Source organism: Rhinopithecus bieti, unplaced genomic scaffold (assembly GCF_001698545.2).
Source record: "Rhinopithecus bieti isolate Rb0 unplaced genomic scaffold, ASM169854v2 scaffold_9234, whole genome shotgun sequence".
Classification (NCBI taxonomy): domain Eukaryota; kingdom Metazoa; phylum Chordata; class Mammalia; order Primates; family Cercopithecidae; genus Rhinopithecus; species Rhinopithecus bieti.
In genome coordinates, this window is record NW_016806011.1 from 400368 (window position 1) to 422591 (window position 22224).

Below are 22224 nucleotides of genomic sequence, written 5' to 3' on the forward strand. Positions count from 1 at the left end.
AAAAAAAAAAAAAAAATTGTCTCTACCCCTTCAAGGGTGCTTATGTTCCATTTTAATTATTACAATAGTTTTTAGTGTAAGAGCCCTGAGGATTCTCTAGAATGAGAGACTTGAAAAGTTCACTAGCAGTTTTTGAACTATGATGTTAATAGTGAATAATTTGGGAAGTGTGTAAAATATGTATAAAGAAAAAAATAAAAAAAATCACATCCGGGTACATTTTTTTATATTCCTAGGTACCTTCAAAACAACACGAGAGTTGTTTTCCAGTTCTTAAATTCTGTAGATCTTCATAATTATAACATTTTCCTATGCATCTTCATAAGTAACCATGTGGACAGATGATTTTCTGTAGTTAATGATTTCTTTTTCTTTTTTTTTTGAGAGAGTCTTACTCTTGCCTAGGCTGGAATGCAAGGGCCTGATTTCTGCTCACTGCAGCCTCTTCCTCCCTGGTTCAAGCAATTCTGCTTCAGCCTCCAGAGTAGCTAGGATTACAGGCATGCGTCACCATGCCTGGCTAATTTTTGTATTTTTAGTAGAGATGGGGTTTTGCCATGTTGGCCAGGCTAGTCTTGAACTCCTGACCTCAAATGATCCACCCTCCTCGGCTTCCCAAAGTGCTGGGATTACAGGCGTGAGCCAATCGTGCCTTAGTTAATGATTTCATCGAGTCCTTTCCAGCTTTCCAAGTCCGTGCTGCCTCTTTCTGCAAGCTTACTGAATGTCCAATTTGTTGTGAAAATAATTGTTATACTTTATGCCCTACGTTTTAGGCCCTTATATGTGTCATCTTGTTTAATGTGACAGCAACCCTATGGGACAGGATCTATTATCCTTATTTTACAATGAGGAAACAGAGGCCTATAGGGAGTAAGTAATTTTAAACCCAGACATTCTTGATGCCGTGACCTGTACTCATGCCCCCCATGCTTCACAGCCTTCTCAATGAGTAATTTATCAGGACACCCACGCATGTGAGGTGGTTGAGAAAGGGTAAATATTGTCCTTTCCACATTTTATTAGGGCACTATCAGTAACTGATATAAAAGTATCCTTGGGACTTGGAATACTGCTACATCAGAGATTCACTGGGGTTATCTCTTTAGTTCAGATACTGTCAGAGCTTGATGTGTAATTTCACTTCTGTATAATAATGGTTGAAGTATTTTATGTTGTGTCTGTGGGACAGTTTAAATTAGTGTTTCTTGTTTTTGAACAGTGGGCCACAATACGAATTGAAAAAGGAACCCCAAAGGAGTCGATTCTTAAAAACTCTGCTTCTGTTGGTAAGTTTTCCTTTTCATTATGATTGTTACCATATTCAAATTGCGTAGATGTAAACCTACCCAATTTGAACTTGAAATATGCAGAGAGCAGTATGTTCTATAGGCTTTGGATCTTTCATAATTCTGTCAGTGTAAAATAGCAGCTGCCTGAGTTTTCATGGACTTTTTATTGTAAAGGTGGTAATATGTGTTAGCTCATCTATGTGTTCTTATAGATATTGTTTTCCTTTCTAAGGGCATGTATTTGAAGATGGCTGTCCATGGTTTTAAAGATGTAGTCAATGGCCAAAAGAAAAAAGAAAAGAAAAGAAAAGGCTAATGGGAGTTCCTGCGAGTTAAAACCTATTATTGAGGTTTCATTAACCAACTTGTGATTCTCAAAGTATGTTCCTCAAAATACTCTTTTCTGCTGAAGGCTGATTGGTAATACATGAAATAAAAAATAATTTTCATGTGAAATAAGCTTAGGAATCATCACATACTATACTTTCCTTTTGGAGAGTACTATTGCATACTAATAAAGGCTCAGAAAAGTCCTGCAATAAAGAAACATGCTTGACCAGGTGCAGTGGCTCACGCCTGTAATCCCAGCACTGTGGGAGGCTGAGGTGGGCAGAGTGCTTGGGCTCAGGAGTTCAAGACCAGCCTGGGCACATGGTGAAACCCCATCTCAACAAAATATACAAAAATTAGCTGAGCGTGGTAGTGCGCACCTGTAGTCCCAGCTACTAGGAGCGGGGCTGAGGTGGGAGGATTGCTTGAACCGTGGAAGTTGAGGCTGTAGTGAGCCGTGATCACACCACTGCACTCTGGCCTGGGCAATACAGCGAGACCTCATTTGGAAAAAAAAAAAAGTCAAACTATCAAATACTTTATTGGAAGGAATTTATCTTCTGGAAGCTTTTCTAAAAGGAATTATAGAAATTGTATTCTATAACAAGTTTTGGAAATAACAAAATATTTGACTGAAAACATTGGAGTATTTTTGTATAATCGGATTATGATTTTCAAATGATTGAAGCAACTAGTAGAGCTTCATTGTGTATACTTAAACACCAAAATATTATCACCAATAACATTTTTACCAAGTCTGGATATTTCTGGCTATATTTTTTCCTTTTTTTATTGCCAGGTACCTTCTCTGAGATATAGCAGATCTATAATTTTAAAAAATTATTCTGAGTTCATTTAAAAATGTATGTCCTTATGATTTAAGGAAAGAACAAACTTTCTTGCTGGTTTTCTGTTGTGTTTGGTGAGACTGACCTGTTGATCTTGAGTGAAAATCAGTGAGCCTTGGCCGGGCGCGGTGGCTCATGCCTGTAATCCCAGCACTTTGGGAGGCCGAGGCGGGCGGATCACAAGGTCAGGAGATCGAGACCACGGTCAAACCTCGTCTCTACTAAAAATACAAAAAAGAAAAAAATTAGCCGGGCGCGGTGGCAGGCGCCTGTAGTCCCAGTTACTCAGGAGGCTGAGGCAGGAGAATGGCGTGATCCTGGGAGGCGGAGCTTGCAGTGAGCCGAGATTGTGCCACTGCACTCCAGCCTGGGGACAGAGCGAGACTCCGTCTCAAAAAAAAAAAGAAAATGAGTGAGCCTTAATAGATTGGGGTGATTGTGGTACATGTTTTGGGCCATGAATTTTAATTTAATTTAATTTTCTTATTTACATTAAATTAATTAAATTTTCTGCTTTTGAGACAAAGTCTCACTCTGTCCCCGAGGCTGGAGTGCGGTGGCGAGATCTTGGCTCACTGTAACCTCTGCCTCCCAGATTCAAGCTATTTTCCTGCCTCAGCCTCCTCAGTAGCTGGGACTACAGGCGTGAGCCACCATGCCTGGCTAATTTTTGTGTTTTTAGTAGAGATGGGGTTTTACCATGTTGGCCAGGCTTGTCTCAAACTCCTGACCTCAAGCGATCCTCCCACCTCGGCCTCTCAAAGTGCTGGGATTACAGGGCATCAGCCATTGCACCCAGCCAGGCCATGAGTTTTAAAGGACACAAAGTATTTCAATTTGGCAGGTGATGGGATTAAAAAATCAGTAGATGAGAGGGTCCAGTAGCATGGGTTTAGTTTTTTTTTTTTTTTTTTTTTTTTGCCTATGCAGAAATGAGAACTTTTGAATATTTACACTTATTGGATTACTATTTTTATTACAATCTTTGTCAAACATCTGCTTTTTCTGTTTTCGATCTTTGTCTTTTCCATGGTATCTCCAGGAAAGAATGGAAGTGAACAGGAGGAGAAAATAGAAATCATAATATTTTAGAGTAATGCTGATGCCCGCAAAATTTGTCGTATTTCATTCAGATTGTCTACCCTTCCTTGTAGCCTGTGAAATTGGAAATTGACTCTCATAGTTATTGAACAACTGCAACATGTAGGGTTGACAAAGGATCCAAAGTTGATTAAGACATAGTCCCTGTGGGGAGATAGGCATTTCACTGACCACTGTGATAAATGCTGAAATAGGTGCATAAGCACAGGACAGTGTGAGATCTAATTTCGGCTCTGATATGTACTGCTTTCGTCTCTGCTAATCCCACAACTGTGCATGGTATGCAACTCTGCTCCCCTCCTGACTTTGTGCTTGGGTATCCAGGGGTACTTAGTACCAGGGGTATTAAGTAAGGGGTGTGTGCCCTGTTGATACATACTAGTGTTTGGAGTCATCTGAGAAGTAGTGTCACAATCCTAGACAGACTGATAGAGGGTGATGATGAAACATTGAGTACTTGTGTGCTTGGCTGGTGCAGTTTTTGGCCTTGAGAGCACCACGTCTCTGTATCAAAGTTTAGGCAGGGGTCACAGGCAGGCCAAGGACCCCAGGAGTGTGGGTACAATTTTGAGATGTGTCTGAATGATATAGTCCTGAAAACAGATTTTGAGGAGCTGAGAAGGAGAGTTATGCTTATTTTCTGCACTGAAAAACTTCCCTCTGCTGCTCTTTCATTTAGTGGAACACACTTTTTTTTTTTGAAATGCATTTCAAGTCTCCCTTCCCAGTTAGATCCCTCTTGCATTGTATTTCTTCTGTGCTTTTATTGAATAAGCCAATTGAAAGGTGAGCCTAGGCAAATTATTAACTGTGGTTCAATAATTCTCTTCTGTCTTTGGTCATATTCTGCTGTGTCTTTTATTTAAAAGCTATTTTATTTGTTGAGCTGCAGATATGATTATGGGTAAATCTTGTTAAGAAGTTCTGTTATTGCACTTTCACTTCACCTTTCCCTCTCTTCTTCCTTTTTTTTTTTTTTTTTTTTTGGAGATGGGGTCTGGCTGTATTGTGCCAAGATTCCCTGGCCTCAAAGTTCCCTGCCTCAGCCTCGCCAGAAGTGCTGGGATTACATTCAATTGAGGCCCATATGCTCGGCCATACCCTACTCTTCTATAGCTTAAGGACTTTTCCTCATTGTTAACACAAGAAAAATGGTAAATCTTTTGTCCCCACTTCAAGTACTCTTTTATTGCTGACATTAAACTTCATGGAGAATGATAGTTAGCCCTTCTACCCTAGTTTGTGTCCGCCTGAAAGCAGAACGTACGTAAGAGCCCCACAGCGTAGAAGCTAGACAGAGAAATACATAGAATAATGGCTTGTTTGCTTCTTTATCAGCTGTTGCATTTTTGCGTCCAGCAACAGGACAAATGCATCTCGCTCGGACCCTGGGACTTGGTCGTGACTGAGATCTAGGAACTTTATTTTAGCGCTGTTTAAATATACAAAGGATCGTTTGACTTTTAAGAGCACTGGCCTTACTCTTTGGCTCTGATTTTCAGATTATGATACTGGTTAGGTTTGAGTTTGAATTTGTTCATAGTTTTGATAGTATTGGGTGATTAAAATATTAGTTAATTATGTATTTTAGGTGACCTCAAGATGATTCTACTCTAATTGCATTATGACACTAGGACAGTTTTGAATGAGTTACCATGAAAAGTCACCAGCATAGATAAAGGCCTGCATGTTACCTGGGAGTGAGTCTAAATGCCACAAATACATAGAGGGGCAGCTTGTCCTTTGCATCTTGGTTCCCGTTAAGGAGTGGAAGCTGGTGTGGATTCAGCATTGTTAGCCACAAGTGCACACAACCACTGCAGTCCTACAGCCATTCCCTGCCCCAGCAGCACCGCACACGAGAGACTGGGTGGTCACATGGCCGTGTCTGTTGATTTAGCCCCCTTGCTGAATTTTCTCTCCTGCGTTGTATCTCATTGCCCCCAAGTCTCTTTTTGCCACGCTAGAACACTCAAAAAGGAGAAGGGTACTAAGGCTGAAATTACTGTTGTTTATACCTATTCGAGGAGAGAATTCAGTTGCCTAAACATGGCCCTCTAATTTTACTTTGAGAATTTTTTCTGTAAGGCAATTGATTAACTACTTGAAACCTGTATAGCGAGTTGGGTATATAACATTATAATAAATCTTATACAGTTCATAGAAAAATGATGGGATCGATATTTTGTGGACAGAGTTTTGAGAAAATATGAAGTCAGTGGGGTCATGCAATGCCCCTATAGGTCCCCAGACACTTGGAGGGCAGAAGGGGAGGATCTGGAGTGCGAGGGTAGCCAGGGCAAAATAGTTGAGACCCTAATCTAAAGAAAAAAAAAAGGAAAGATTGAGGAATATTTTTATAAACTTATTTTGCTTTTGGGCAGGTCCTGTTTTGATAGTGCTAAATTAGCTAACTTAATTAAGGTGTACAGCTCTGTGAATAACTAACCAGTATGTGTTGCCCTCAAGAATATAAGTATAATGCATCAGAAGTGGGTTATCTTATTGATAATAATACAGGAAGGTTGTCTAATATATAATAATATTATATATATATATATATATAGTGAAACATGTATTAGTATGTGAAATATATAAACTTTGTCATATATATATGAAACATGTATTAGTATGTGAAATATATATTATTAATACATAATATATATTATTATTATTATTTTTAAGACAGTGTCTCACTCTATCGCCCAGGCTGGAGAGCAGTGGTGCAATCTTGGCTCACCTTATGCAACCTCTGCCTCCCAGGTTCCAGCAATTCTCCTGCCTCAGCCTCCTGAGTAGCTGGAATTTTGGGGGTGCGTCACCACACCTGGCTAATTTTTGTATATATTTATTATTATTATTTTTGAGATGGAGTCTGGCTCTGTTGCCCAGGCTGGAGTGCAACGGTGTGATTTCAGCTCACTGCAACCTCTGCCTCCCGGGTTTGAGAGATTCCCCCACCTCAGTCTCCTAAGTATCTAGGATTACAGGCATGCACCACCATGCCTGGCTAATTTTTACATTTTTAGTAGAGATGAGGTTTCACCGTGTTGGCCAAGATGGTTTCAATCTCCTGATTTCATGATCCGCCCACCTAGGCCTCCCAAAGTGCTGGGATTACAGGCGTGAGCCACTGCGCCCTGAATTGTTAAACTCATTTTTGGGGGTTAAATTTATATTGTAAACATAAAAAATAGAAAACCCCAACCAAATAAAACATTAGTAATCATTCAGCTAATGTTTATTCTGACAAATAGAACTAGTTATATATGAATGGAAGATAGGTACCTTCTTGAGGTGTGATTTGATGGTTATCTGCTCCAAAACAGCTGCATTCAGCCTGACCAGTGCCTGGAATTTAAACTTAAACCTATGGAACAAAGGAGTTTTTAATAAAAATACATTGCTTCTTAGAGCTGGTTTTCTCAACCTCAGCACTACTGATACTTTGGATTGGGTAATTCTTTGTTGTGGGGAACAGTCCTGTACAATGTGAGATGTTCAGCAGTATCTCTGGCCTCTACCCAGTAGATGACAGACAGTAGCACACTCCCATTTGTGACAACCAAAATGTGTGCAGACATTGCCAGGGCACTTCTCTCTCCTTCCCTCACCCAACCCTGCTCATTTGTGAATCACTGCTCCTAGAGAAGAATGCATTAGTGTATTGGTACCCACTATCGTTAGCATGATTTTAGTTTTCTAATAAGTAGGCCCTTGAAGGAGCAGAATTTGATTTCTACAGTTTTTGGTGGTTGATTTGGGGAAGAATGGAACGACAAAGTAAGACTTAGGTAGGGTTGGTTAGATGAGCAGCAGGGTTAGCAGATGGTAGAAGAGGAGGCAGGTTCCTTAAGGAAAGGTAGAAGCAGACAAAGAAATCTTCCTTCAGACTTTGCCTCATAATCTAATGAGAACATACTCATCTATTTGGAGGGAGCTTTACTTTAAAGTGGATTAGAGACTGGCATATAACTGTGCTTTATGGACTGAATGTTTATGTCCCCCCTACCTAAATTGATATGTTGATATCCTAACACCCAAAGCGATGGTATTAGGAAGTGGGGCCTTTGGGAGGTAATTAAGTCATGAAGGTAGAACCATAATGAGTGGGATTCGTGCCCTTATAAATAGGGGCCCCAGGGAATTGTCTAGTCCCTTCCACCATGTGAGGACACAGTGAGAAGATAGCCATCTGGAAATCGGAAAGAGAGCCCTCACCAGAACCTGACCCCACTGGCCCCCTGATCTTAGACTTCCAGCCTCCAGACCTGTGGGAAAATAAATTTCTGTTTTTTGTAAGCTACCCAGGCTCTGGTACTTTGTTATAGCAGCCTGAAGTGACTAAGGCAGTGCTCTAAACCTCTGAAACTAAATGACTTAGCATTTAACTTTGACCACTGATGAATGAGCAGGATGAAGTGGTTCTGGCAGGAAATGAGAAGGTAAAAGGTCAGATCAGAGCTATGGTCTTGTAACTGCGTTGCGAAGTAATGCGTGTGAAGAGAGGGAAATAAGCCTTGAATCACAGAAAGGAAGGCTCCCATCTAAGGAAACTAGCTAGGACATTCATAAAATGTCTTGAATTATTTTTTAGATTGTTTTTGTTTTTGAATAGTGGTAACAACATGGATAATATTCCTGTGCCTTACCTCTATTTTGAGTGAAACTAGTTTTAAAATTTTCTGTCTCTAGCACTAACTGCTGAAGTTCTGGTTGGTGATTTAGCTGCATTAGTCCAAAACCCCTCAGCAGCTTGGAAGAGAGTACCTGCATCTCAGAGTTGTGGAGGTTTGAAAAGGTTGAGTGAGAACTGAGATTCAAAGATTATTTGAGGCCTGGCGCAGTGGCTCACACCTGTAATCCCAGCACTTTGGGAGGCCAAGGCAGGTCGATTGCTTGAGCCCAGGGGTTCAAGACCAGCCTGGGCATCATGGTGAAACCCCGTCTCTACAAAAACTACGAAAAATAGTCAGGCATGGTGACTCAGGAGTCTGGGGTGGGAAGGTCTCTTGAACCCGAGAGGTCAAGGGTGCAGAGAGCTGAGATCGCACCACTGCACTCCAGCCTGGGCGACAGAGTGAGAGCCTGTGTCAAAATGAATAGAATAGAATAGAATAGAATAGAATAGAATAGAATAGAATAGAATAATCGAATAGAATAATCGAATAGAATAATAGAATAGAATAGAATATTTGAGAGTGAGAAGATAATAGGATCAGACAATAGTCCCTTATGGTCAACTCGAGAATACATAGCACATAGCCTTTTATTTATTTATTTAGGGAGACAGAGTCTCCCTCTGTTGCCTAGGCTAGAGTGCAGTAGTAAGGACCACTATTGACTGTAACCTTGACCTCCCAGACTCAAGCTGTCCTCCCACCTCATCCTCCTAAATAGCTGGGAGACCACAGGTATGCAGTACCAAGCCTGGCTAATTTTTTCCTTTTTGCAGAGGTGGGATCTCATCTTGTTGTCCAGCCTGGTCTGTAACTCCTGGGCTCAGGTGATCCTCTCGCCTTGGCCTCCCAAAGTGCTCGGATTAAAGGCTGCCTGCCTTATTTATTTAGGGAAGTTCTCTTCACTGTTGATAGGAGCAGACCTCTTAGCCAGTATCTACCGCACTGAAAATCCAGCTTGTCATTTTAGAAGTATTTCCCAAACCAGGCTCCCCACCCTCTGTATATCTCCTGGTCTCTTTATCTCCCAGACAAAAACCCCAATTAAAACTCCAAAGCTTCTTTATTTTGTTTCTTTCTTTTAGGCAAGAACCTGTCAATAATAGTAATCATAGTCACCACCATTTGTTAAACATTGGCCCCACTCTTCCAAATTATTTATTATACATGAGGGGGTCTTGTTAATCATCATTTTACTTGCTCTACATTGCATGACTGGTCAAAGGCAGCTTGAAAAGAATCCCAGTTTGTCTGTTCTACTCAAAAGCCCCTGTTACCACTTCCTGCTACTCTCTTACTATGCCTTCCTTACTAGCTCCTATGGGCCATACTTTCTGATTCTCCTTTTGATGTTTAAGGTGACTCTTCTACACGTGGAATGGAAGCTCCCTCTTCTTTTCTTTTCTTTTCTTTCTTTTTTTTTTTTTTGAGATGGAGTCTTGCTCTGTCACCTAGGCTGGAGTGCAGTAGCGTAATCTCGGATCACTGCAACCTCTGCCTCCCGAGTTCAAGTGATTCCCCTGCCTCAGCCTCCTGAGTAGCCAGGACTATAGGCGCACACCACCATGCCTGGCTAATTTTTGTATTTTAGTAGAGACTGGGTTATGCCATGTGGCCAAGCTGGTCTTGAACTCCTTATCTCAGGTGATCCACCTGCCTTAGCCTCCCAAAGTGCTGATATTACAGGTGTGAGCCACCATGCCTGGCCTCCTCTTCTGAGAATTGGCTTTGTCACTGTGATATAATAAGAAATACGTGTTGGACTTCTGCTCCCTCTCCCTTTCCTGCCACATAGGTTCTAAAACCTTTGGCATCTCTGCAGTGATAAGTGATAGTATCTTTGTATATGCTGTTGAGATGACTAGTGGCTGGGAGCGCCTGGATAGCCTCAGGATGGCTAGTGGCTGATTGCCAGGGGAGCCAAATATGTGATTAGAGGGTTGGAACTTTCAGCTCCCCTCCATATTGCTCCCCAAAGGGCAATGATTTAATCGATCATGCTGATGTCCTGAAGCCTCCATAAAAACTCAGAAAGACAGGGTTTAGAGAACTTCCAGGTTGTTGAACACATCCAGGTGCCTGGTGGGAGGTGCACCCCAGCTTCATGGGAACAGAGGCTTCTGTGCTGGGACCCTTCTGAACCTTGTCGTCTGTGCAGTCTTCATCTGGCTTTCATTTGCATGCTTTAAAATATCCTTTGTAATAAATCAGCACTAGTAAATAAAGTGTTTCCCTGAGTTCTGTGAGCCATTCTAGCAAATGACTGAATCTGAAGAAGGGGCTATGGGAACCCTCAATTTATAGCTGGTAGATCAGAAGTACCAAAGGCTTGAACTTGCAATTGACACCTGAAGTGGAAGTGGTCTTGTGGTCTTGTAGAACTGAGCCCTTCATTTGTGGGATTTGACTCTAACTCCAGGTAGATAGTGTCAACATTTAATTGATTTATGGGACATCTAGCTGGTGTTGAAAAATTGTTTGGTGTGGGAGAAAAACCCACACATCTGGGGTCACAGGAGTGTTCTGTGTTGTGGTGAGAGTATAGTAGAAGAAAAGTCAGTTTGTTTTTTTCTTATTATGTAGTCACTTACCAGGAAGCTTATAACAGTTTGTCCTCGCCATCAATGACATTTTTGAAGAAACAAATCTATTAAGAATGTTTAGCATTACAATCAAAGATACTATATATACATGCCAAACCACAAGGCTGACATTTTAAGTGAACTGATGGTTCATTTGACAGTGGAGTTTTATGAATGCTTCTGTGTTGTGGGATTCTTGTTTAATCAAATTAGCTGTGTCCAAATCAACAGAGTTAATGTGGGCTGCCAGCCAAGATGTGGGTCAACTGTGTGTTGAGTGGGTTGTTAAAATGTTAGTCGTTAAAATGGAACTCTGTTGAGACCATTCTGGCCAACATGGTGAAACCCTGTCTTGACTAAAATACAAAAAAATAGCCGGATATGGTGGTGCACAGCTGTAATCCCTGCTACTTGGGAGGTTTAGGCGTGAGAATCACTTCAACCCAGGAGGCGGAGGTTGCAGTGAGTCGAGATTGCACCACTGCACTCCAGGCTGGGTGATACAGTGAGACTCAGTCTCAAGAAAAAAAAAGAAAAGAAAAGAAAAAAAAAAGAGGAACTCTGCCTATTGTTCTCAACACTGTTTTGTTTTTTTTTTTTTCAGTGCTAACTGACAACTGATTAGTGTCCACAGCTCCACCCCCACCCCCATTTATGCATCAAAATTCACAGTTAATTATGTGGCTAATAGTTATATTTGGGGTTAAAATTTTCCTATTTTATAATCAGCATTGATTATTTTGTAAGTTTTTGGAGAACTACTGGAATATGTAATGATGAAAAAAGAAATAGACTCATCTACCTTTCTCAAAAAAAAAAAGTAAATTTATTGCTTCTAGCCTGGTATTTTTCTTAGTCCACTCAGGCTGCTATAACAAAATACCATAGAGTGGGTGGCTTATAAATAACAAACATTGATTTTTCACAGTTCCGGAGGCTGGAAAGCCCAAGATCAAGGCCCAGCTTCCTATTTGTACAGGTTTGTACAGAGCTGTCCTTTTGCTGTAACCTCACATGATGGGGGGAGTAAGGGATCTTTTTAGGACCTTTCTTTTTTTTTTTGAGACTAGTCTCACTCTGTCGCCCAGGCTGGAGTGCAGTGGCTCAATCTTGGCTCACTGCAAGCTCCGCCTCCCAGTTTCATGCCATTCTCCTGCCTCAGCCTCCCAAGTAGGTGGGGACTACAGGCACCTGCCACCACACCAGGCTAATTTTTTGTATTTTTAGTAGACATGGGGTTTCACCGTGTTAGCCAGGATGGTCTCGATCTCCTGACCTCGTGATGCTCCCACCTTGGCCTTCCAAAGTGCTGGGATTTCAGGCGTGAGCCAACACGCCTGGCCTAGGACCTTTCTTATAAGGGCAATAGTCCCATTTACGAAGCTCCACCCTCATAATCTAATTACCTCTCAGAGGTCCCACCTCCAAATACTCTGACATTGGAGATTAGGTCTCAACACATTAGTCTTAGCAGATGCAAACATTTAGTCTATGGCGGTACTTTTAACTTGGTTTTAATAACTGAGAGATGCTAGCAGAAAATAACTCAGATATAAAAAAAGGGGAGGGGTACAGATTGTTCTATTACAAATATGCAAACCATGTAGAAATGGGAACATTGAAGTTACCTTTATTTTAGTAAAGCTTTTGATTCTGTTGTAATCCCAAATAACAGGGTTAGCAAATCCATTCTGCCTGTTCCCTTGCCATCATCCTGGCAGACATCACTAGTTGATGAAATCTGACTCTAACTCAGGGATATCCAGTCTTTTGGCTTCCCTGGGCCACATTGGAAGAAGCAGTATTGTCTTGGGTCACACATAAAATACGCTAACACTAACAATAGCTGGTGAGCTTAAAAAAATTGCAAAAAAATTTCATAATATTTTAAGGAAGTTTATAAATTTGTGTCGGGCCACATTCAAAGTGGCCCGACACAAATTTATATGCAGCCCACAGGCCATGGGTTGGACAAGATGCCCTAAACTGTGATATGGCCTCAGAACTCTTTCATGGAACCCAGCAGAGAGCTACTTATGTCTCACTGTTTTGGAGCTGGCCTTTGCACCACCTCTCATCTGGAGGATAGATAGGGGTTCTCACGCTGTGTACCAGAGAGGGTCACTAACTGAGAGTTGGGGAACCTGTTGAGTAACTGGGTTTTGGCATGCATTTGATTTTATTGTTTGAGGTAGTATTGATGAATTTGGCATAATGTAAAAGGCAATGTAGTTGATTGGAGACTCTTAAGAGTTTTAAACAATGTAGGAAACCAGATTTTAAAGTCATCTTGACTGGGTGTGGTGGCTTATGCCTGAGATACCAGCACTTTGGGAGGCCGAGGCGGGTGGATCACCTGAGGTCAGGAGTTCAAGACCAGCCTGGCCAACGTGGTGAAATTGCATCTCTACTAAAAATACAAAAAATTAGCTGGGCGTGGTGGTGCATTCCTGTAATCCCAGCTACTAGGGAGACTGAGGCAGGAGAATCACTTGAACTGAGGAGGCGGAGGTTGCAGTGAGCCAATATCATACCACTGCACTCCAGCCTAGGCGACAGAGCAATACTCTGTCTCAAAAAAAAAAAAGTCATCTTGATAGTTTTGATGAATGAGCTATCAGAGAGCGGAGCTACTTTCAAGATTGTTTACCCATAGATGATGCTCTAAAATGGGATTAAAAAAACTGGGCTGGGTTATGTGATAAAGGCATGCCACATAAGGGCAGAGGCAGAGGTTTAGACAACCAGACGGTGAAAAACAAGGCAAAACATAGAACCTAAAAAGATGCTGCAATGCATAACAGAACCAGCACGTTCAACTACACAGCCATGACTGAACCACTCACCCTGGTTTCTGCATGCAGTGTGAAAGGAGATCATTTTGGATGGGGGACACTGGAAAATGTTTTTTGGTGGATATGTTGGTGTTGAAGTGGCCATGTGGAGATGCATTGGGATTAAATAAAGTGAGAAGACTGTCTAAACTGGAGGGATGAGGGAATAGCTTAATTAGCAATGGGAGTGTATTTAGTTTAAAGAAGGGACAAAACATAGAAATAAAGTTGTAGGTAGGCAAGATTGGGTTCTGGAGGCCCTAAAAACAAAGCAGTTTGGCTTTGATGTAAAAGCATAGATAAACCCAGGTTTACTGTTCATATTAAGGGTGGTAAAGAGGAAATTCTGAAGCCTAAAAAATGGTTAAGAGATCTGTGAATCTGTTAAATGAGATCTGTGAAGGCTGATTACTGAATTTAGAGAAAAACCAAGGGATGACTCATATTAAGTTAGTTAACTAAGATGGAAAGAGGAAGCAAACCCACGGTTTCTCAAATTCTTAAGAGGTGGAACAAAATGACTGGCTTAAATGGAAATAAAAGAATTATATTGTATATAAGAAAAAACTTCTTGTTAGCAAAAAATGATTAGAAAACTGGACCAGATTAGCAGGTAGATTATATGAGATCTTTTACAAGTAGGATAAATAGTTTAGAATTTTGGGAGAGGTATAAGTTATATAACAAAGCTCTTCATTTTCTTAACAGTGCCTGGTCATCTTGGTTGTAAAACCTCTCTATAAAATTTTAAATGTCTGTTTATTTTAAATCCTTCTTTAGGCAGTGTTTGTAATTGTGGGACTATCTCATATGGATTACTTAGTATATAGCAGATAAAGCAGGATTTTTTTTTTTTTTTGGAGATGGAGTCTTGCTCTGTCACCCAGGCTAGAGTGCAGTGGCCCAGTCTCTGCTCACTGCAACCTCCGCCTGCCGGGTTCACGTGATTCTCCTGCCTCAGCCTCCCAAGTGGCTGGAATTACAGGCGCATGCTGCCATGCCCGGCTAATTTATTGTATTTTAGTAGGGATGGGGTTTCACTGTGTTGCCGAGGCTGGTCTTGAACTCCTGAGCTCAGGCAATCCACTCGCCTCGGCCTCCCAAAGTGCTGGGATTACAAGTGTGAGCCACTGCGCCCAGAGAAAGCAGGAAAGTTCTTCATCATTTCTTTTAATCTGCCAGCGAGTATCAACAATCCTTCCATTCTCCTTTGCCTTTTCTTCTTTCTCTAAAAGGTTTTGGTAATGGAATTTCCCACTTTTCTCTGTCATCTCACTGAAGCTCCTGGGACCCATGCATTCTCATATGAACAAAAAGGTGAGGGGGGCAGGTGGCAAGGCATGCTTTGTACACAGAAGGCTGGGGAGATGGAAGTATATAACAGTGCTTCTGTTCATTGAGAACAGGCTTTTGGGCTCAGAGAAAGGAGACAGCCAATTGGACTTGTGATTAGACAGAATCCTTTCCTTGGGTTGCAGTAAGAAAAAGCCAGTGATGTCTGGATGCCCAGGGAGCAGGCAAAACCTTTAGGCAGGAGCTTTGGTCTTTGTGAGGCAGCCTCAGAATAGTATAGTGGAAGCTCCACCGTGGACACCCTTCACTGACTTTTCTAGACCCGGTGCCTGGTGTTCCTGCTCTCTTCCTCAAAGCTCTGTGTTTTTTTTCCCCCCAAAGATTGGGCTGGTGAAAGAAGAGCTTTGATTGCCTGCAGGCTCATGAAGTTTCCAGAAGGTCCCTCAGGGAGCAAACCAGTAGACCTTTACATCTTCTGTAATTTCTGAGGAACAGCTGGTGAACAAGAGCAAGAGGAAAGTGCGGTGTGGCCTGTTTTTCACCAGTTTAAGCCTCAGTATTTCTCCCTGGGGTGGGTGGGCCTGGCCTCCGAGCTTCTCTGGTATGGTGCCCAGGCAGCCCATACCTGCTCATTTCTTGTTTATTTTTGTTTAAGTTCTTTTTTTTTAATTTAAGTGACATCACAGTCATACATACCTGCTCATTTCACCTGAGAAATAGGAATGGACCCTGAAGCATGAGGATGCAGAGGATACTGAGGACAGATTTTTGTGGGTGGGATACTTTGGCCCCTTTACCTTTAAGTATCTGGGGAAAAGCACTCTATGCAGAGGATTGCAACTTGGAGGAATACTGGTGATACAGTTTGGATGTGTCCCCGCCCAAATCTCATGTTGAAATATAATCCCTGGTGTTGGAGGTGGAGCCTGAAGGGAGGTGATTAGATCACAGGGGTGGGTTCTTATGAATGGTTCAGCACCATCCCCGTAGTACTGTCCTCATGACAGGGAATGAGTTCTCGCAAGATGTAGTTATTTAAGTGTGTGGTACCTCCCCTCCTTCTCTCTCTTGCTCCTGCTCTGGCCATGTGATGTGCCTGTCCCCTCTTTTGCCTTCTGCCATGATTGTAAGTTTCCTGAGGCCTCCCCTGAAGCAGATGCTGCCATGCTTCCTGTATAACCTGCAGACCCGTGAGCCAATTAAACCTCTTTTCTTATAAATTACCCAACCTCAGGTATTTCTTTATAACAATGTGAGAACAGACTAATACAACTGGCATCAGGCCTTTATAAGAAGTTAATGTATTTTGGAGACAGTGTATACACATAGCAAATGACACCCTTCTTCAAGTTATTAGAGAAAACAGCACAGTGGGGGGTGATTTCTAGTATCCTTTTGCAACCAGCAGTATTCTGTTGGTTTAAGTGGAGAGAAACTGATAATGAATTCCAGAGGCTATCATTTTAATATAACAAAACAGAATTTTTTGAAAAAAGGAGATTAATGCCAGAAAGAGATTACAGGCTTTGGCTATGTGTAATTAGTAACATGCATGGTAGAATATGTAAAGTACTTAAAGTCTTTGCAAGGTGTAAGTGCATGTTCCTTTTTTTTTCAAGATTGGCAAGCTTTTTATTTGTTAAGTTGATATCTGTCAGTGTATCATTCATATCCCTTCTTCTTCTTGCCTCTGCAATGACGTTGGCACAAATGTGCTAAAATAAAATAACATCCTCGTTTTCACTGACTCATTGTCCAAATCAGTGAGTTTACTTGCCAGTGTGTAGGCCGACCCACATGACCTCCCACAAATGATATCAAGTGTATGATGTGAGCAGGGATTGCAAAATTAGAGCATGTGCTGGTATTCAGCATCTGATGTTCCACTGGCGTCCTGCACAAAAAGTATAAGCCCAACAGTGCTAATCGATAAAGAAGCACGTGTATCAGGGTTTGTGTGAAGGAGAGTAAAAAACAGGCATTTTGTAATTGAGAAAGATAATGTAACTAATATCCTTTTTCTTCCCTTTTTGGGTTAAAAAAAAAGAGAGAGCATTGCCTTGCCCTTCCATCCTTATCTCCATAGGACAAGGCATCTATCATGTTCTTTAATACAAGCCTGATTTAATTTTAGAAATTTGGAAATGTTTCATAAGTTTATATAAATTGGTCATTTTTTGGTCTTTGCTTATAATCATTTAAGACAACCCCTTATGTAATGAATGGAGTCATGAGCTCAAGGAAAATAAGAAACAAGACAATAGAGTTCTACTGATGTGAAAACTGAGAATGATTTCAGGGAAAGGGGCATCTGGTAGAAGAAATTGTAAGCAAAGGCAGGAGGTTAGGAGAGCCTAGGAGATATTAGACACCCAATAACTGATTTCTAGTTATTATATATATATTATATAGTTTGGCTGCAGCTAGAAGGCATGAAGATGAGTTGGGCATGGATGGACTTGAGATTGAATATGCAGGTTTATATCAAATCCTAAAAGACTTTAAGTGAATGCCAGGCTATGAAATTCATTCCTGAGAGGAGGAGATCACAAAGTTTTGAAAAGATGAATCTGGCAGTTTTATGAAAGTGGGATTAGACAGGATGTGTGTGGGGGAAGTGGAGAAAGGAGGCGTAGCAGACAGGGGGACATTGTGGAAGATAATGGGGGCTTGAACCAGAGCAGTGGGATTGGTGGAGTTTCCTAGCAGCCGTGTAATAATGTGAGCCTGGGGAAGAAGTCAGGACTATAGGTGCGTATTTGGGAGTTATTTGCAGAGGGTGAAAGTTGAAGTAGTAGATTTAATGAACTCACAGAAAGTGAAAGACATTTAGAAGGGCTGGAGAAAAATTCATAGAAAAGGGGCAGGAAGAGATGAATGAACGAGACAAAGATCAACGAGGAAAGAGAATAAGAGCAGAGAAAATGGAAACAGAGAGAGAGAAAGAGATAGATAGATAGATAGATAGATAGATAGATAGATAGAGACTTCTAACTATATATATATATTCTCTCTCTCCTCATTCTTCTGTCCACTGCTACTCTTGTGGGCTATATTTTTCTCCCAAGAATAATAGAAGTTGTCTACGAACTCCTCTTCAGAAACGAAAGCATTGAATGTCTTCTCTGTAAACTGTGCTTTTCTGTGAGTTAATAACACATATGAGGCGGGGGATTATTAGGGGTTTCTAAAGCTAACACAGAAATTAAGTATGTTATGTAAGATTTGGAATGAAAGGGTAACACTAGTTATTGGGAGAACCCATTCCTGATGGTTACGTAGGTTCTTTTCTATTTCCTAGGTGTCTTGGCTGGTTTGAGAAATAAAGGGAAAGAGTACAAGAGACAGAAATTTAAAACTGGGTGTCCGGGGGAGACATCACATGTCAGCAGGATCTGTGATGTTCCCCAAGCCGTAAAAGCAGCAAGTTTTTATTAGCGATTTTCAAAAGGGGAGGGAGTGCACGAAGAGGGTGTGGGTCACAGAGATCACATGCTTCACAAGGTAATAAAATATCACAAAGCAAGTGGAGGCAGGGCGAGATCACAGGACCACAGGATGGGGCGAAATTAAAATTGCTAATGAAGTTTTGGGCACGCATTGTCATTGATAACATCTTATCAGGAAACAGGATTTGAGAGCAGACAACCTGTCTGACCAAAATTTATTAGGCGGGAATTTTGCTCCTCCTAATAAACCTGGGAGCGCTACAGGAGAACCGGGATTATTTAATCCCTTCGGCTTTGACCATAAAAGATGGCACGCCTTGAGGGGGCCATTCATAGGCCTACCCTCAGGGCACATTCTCTTTCTCAGGGATGTTCCTTGCTGAGAAAAAGAATTCAGCGATATTTCTCCTATTTGCTTTTCAAAGAGGAGAAATATGGCTCTGTTCCAGCCAGCTCACCGGCGGCTGGAAGTCTTGTCTCTGATGTTCCCTGAACATTACTGTTATTCTCTTCTTTTTTCAAGATGCCCAGATTTCATATTGTTCAAGCACACATACTCTACAAACAATTTGTGCAGTTTACACAATCACAGGGTCCTGAGGCGACATTCATCCTCCTCAGCTTACAAAGAAGATGACAGGATTAAGAGATCAAAGACAGGCATAGGAAATCACAAGGGTATTGATTGGGGAAGTGATAAGTGTCCATGAAATCTTCACAATTTATGTTCAGAAATTGCAGTAAATACAGGCATAAGAAATTATAAAAGTATTAATCTGGGAAACTAATAAATGTCCATGACATCTTCACAATTTTTGTTCTTCTGCCGTGGCTTCAGCCGGTCCCTCTGTTTGGGGTCCCTGACTTCCTGCAACACTAGTTATGTGGAAGGCACCATAATCCAGTTTTACTTTGTTTGATCTTTACAGTTCTGAGGACATGCTGAACCATCAGACTGATGTTATTCTGGGAGGGCTAGTGCTAGTGGACAAACACACAAAGGATATGTGTATGCAAGTTATTGTGTAAACACCTTAAATTTGGGTTTCACTCATCATTTTGAAAACGTTTTAATTTTTTGCATAAGTAATAAACTCACATTGGTCAGAAATTGTAGCAATTTAAAAACATACGCTTTAATAAATGTAGCTTCCACTCCTATTACTGACTACCTCTATCCCAAGTTAGTTTCTTATGTATCTTTCTATTGTTTCTTTATGCTGTTACATCACAAACATGTTATTCTAATGCAAGTATTTATTCTTTTCTTTTCTTTTTTTTTTTGAGATGGAGTCTCACTCTGTCTCCCAGGCTGGAATGCAATGGCACAATCTCAGCTAACTGCAGCCTCCGCCTCCCAGGCCCAAGCGATTCTCCTGCTTTAGCCTCCTGAATAGTTCGCATTATAGGTGTGCACCACCACACCCAACTAGTTTTTGTGTTTTTAGTAGAGACGGGGTTTTACCATGTTGGCCAGGCTGGTCTCGAACTCCTGACCTCAGGTGATCCACCTGCCTTGGCCTCCCAAAGTATTGAGATTACAGGCATGAGCCACTGCGCCCAGCCAAGTATTTATTATTTTCTTGACTTGCTAACACCAAACATGATGTCCTATAAACAATATTCTGAGCCTTGTGTTCTTCACTTATTATATACCCCATAAACCTTTCTATATTATTACTTAGAAAGTTTCTTCTTTTTTAAGAGTTGTAAGAAATTTCATTATATGAATGCAAATAGTTCAGTTTACCAGTAGTCCCCAACCTTTGCTGCTTAAAAAATGATGCTGAAGTAAATATATCTGTAACATGAATTCTTAGGAATAGGATTGCTCTGTCAGAGAACATGCGTGATTTGGATTGATAGTGTCAAACTGCCCTCCATAATGACCTCTATTATGGAGGCTAGTGGGGCTATGAGTTCCCACTAGGAGTGTATGCAAGTGCCTGTCTCCCCACAGCTTCACCAATGTTGTAAATATATGTCTAACTTTTGGATTTGTGCCAATCCAATAGACAAGAAGTGGAAACACAGTTGGGTTCTGATTAGCATTTCTCTGATAAAGAGTGTGTGTTTGAACATGTTTTCATGTTTAAGGGTCAGTTGCATTAATTTTTCTGGGAACTATCTACTCCTGTTTTTTGACCTTCGTTCTATCAGGCTGTTCTGTTTCTTTGTTTTCTAGGACCTTTTCATATATTAAAATGATTAGTGGTGGGTGTGGTAGTTCAGGCCCATAATCCTAGCAGTTTTGGAGGCTAAGGTAGGAGGATAGTTAGAGCCTAGGAGTTCAAGACCAGCCTGGACAACATAGCAAGACCTTGTCTCTACAAAGACTCAAAAAATTAGCCAGATGTGGTGCTGCATACCTGCGGTCCCAGCTACTTGGCAGGCTGAGGTGGGAGGATCACACGAGCTTAGGTGGTCGTGGCTACAGTGAGCTGCGATCATACCACTGAACTCTAGCCTGGGCAACAGAGCAAGACTCTGTCACAAAAAAAGAAAAAAAAGGGATTAGCTTTTGTCTGTAGTGAGAGACAAATATTTGTTTCAGTTTGCAATTTGTATTTTTACCTCTGCTTATCATACTTCCTACTGTGCAGATATTTTTTATTTTTATATAGTCTAATGTATCAATATTTTCTTTTTCTAACTTCTGGATTTTGAGCTTTTAGTAGAAAGATTTTTTTTCCTCTGCTAAGTTTTAAGGGAATTCTCCAAAGTTTTCTTTGATTACTTTCATGGTTTTATTTTTATGTTAAAATCTTTGATTCATTTATTCTTGTGTGTTTTTCCAGATGTCTATCTAGTTGTCTCAACACTCTGTAAAAAAATCCTTTAACCAACTGATTTGAGATGCATCTTCAATAATTTCCAGAATTCCATTATACATTTTATTTATTTACTCATTTATTTATTTATTTTTGAGATGGACTCCTGCTGTGTTGCTCAGGCTGCAGCACAGTGGCGCAATCTCAGCTCACTGCAAACTCCGCCTCCCAGGTTCAAGTGATTCTCCTGCCTCAGCCTCCCAAGTAGCTGGTGTTGGGGTCCCCATGTTTCCTAAACAAAGGAATGAACACACAAGACAACACAAGACAAGACAAACATGGCGGCCGCCCCTAATGGCGCGCTCTGCTTTATTTTATACAGTCGTTTGTGGAATGTTGCCAAGTCACAAGACACATTGTTGTTTTCTGACCTTTCCCTGACTTTCTGGATTTTCAAGATGTTTACACATAAACAAGCCCCAGGGTCTGCCGTTTGCAGCTGGCTCCTTTGTCCTCCCTGCAAACAGGGAAGGAACACCCTGCTTCGTTTGCAAGAGCAGGACTTATCAGGAACATCTTTTGCGAGCATGTAGTCCTCTACATTTCCCCTTTCTTTATTTACAAGTTTGAATTTCTTTCAAAACCATCATTACATGTTGGGCTCGCTGGGATTCAGTGTTTGCCCTTTCACACCGTCTCCACCGGACTGTGAAAATGACAAAAGCAAGAACAACAATCAATACATTGCTAGAAATAGAGGTCAGCAAAGTTTTTACAGGGCTCATAGAGTTCAGAGACGTCAAACTTTGTGCAATATCAGTCATCAAATCTGCACCAGTCAGCAATGGTAACTGATTGCGAAATGTTTCAGAAATGTTCTGTGTTAATTCTTGTATTTCTAGGGAAAGATTATTATGACCAATTAAAAGTCTCTTTATCTCAGTCCAATTATGTACAGTGCTGTTAAAAGGAACAGGAGTAATACAAAATTGGGTAGTGTTCCAATCACATTTTAACAAAGCTCGGGTATTTAACACTGTTAGCT

The 22224-nt window shown here is 41.1% G+C and overlaps 1 protein-coding gene across 2 annotated transcripts in view; it reads left to right on the forward strand.

The window, feature by feature from the left end:
• Positions 1-22224, forward strand: part of GPAT3 (glycerol-3-phosphate acyltransferase 3) — a 73290-nt gene that overhangs the window by 7849 nt on the left and 43217 nt on the right. For both annotated transcript variants that reach the window (XM_017874466.1, XM_017874467.1), the window contains exon 3: positions 1223-1289. In XM_017874466.1, the coding sequence (XP_017729955.1) occupies positions 1223-1289 (67 nt within the window). The remainder of the gene's footprint in view (positions 1-1222; positions 1290-22224) is intronic.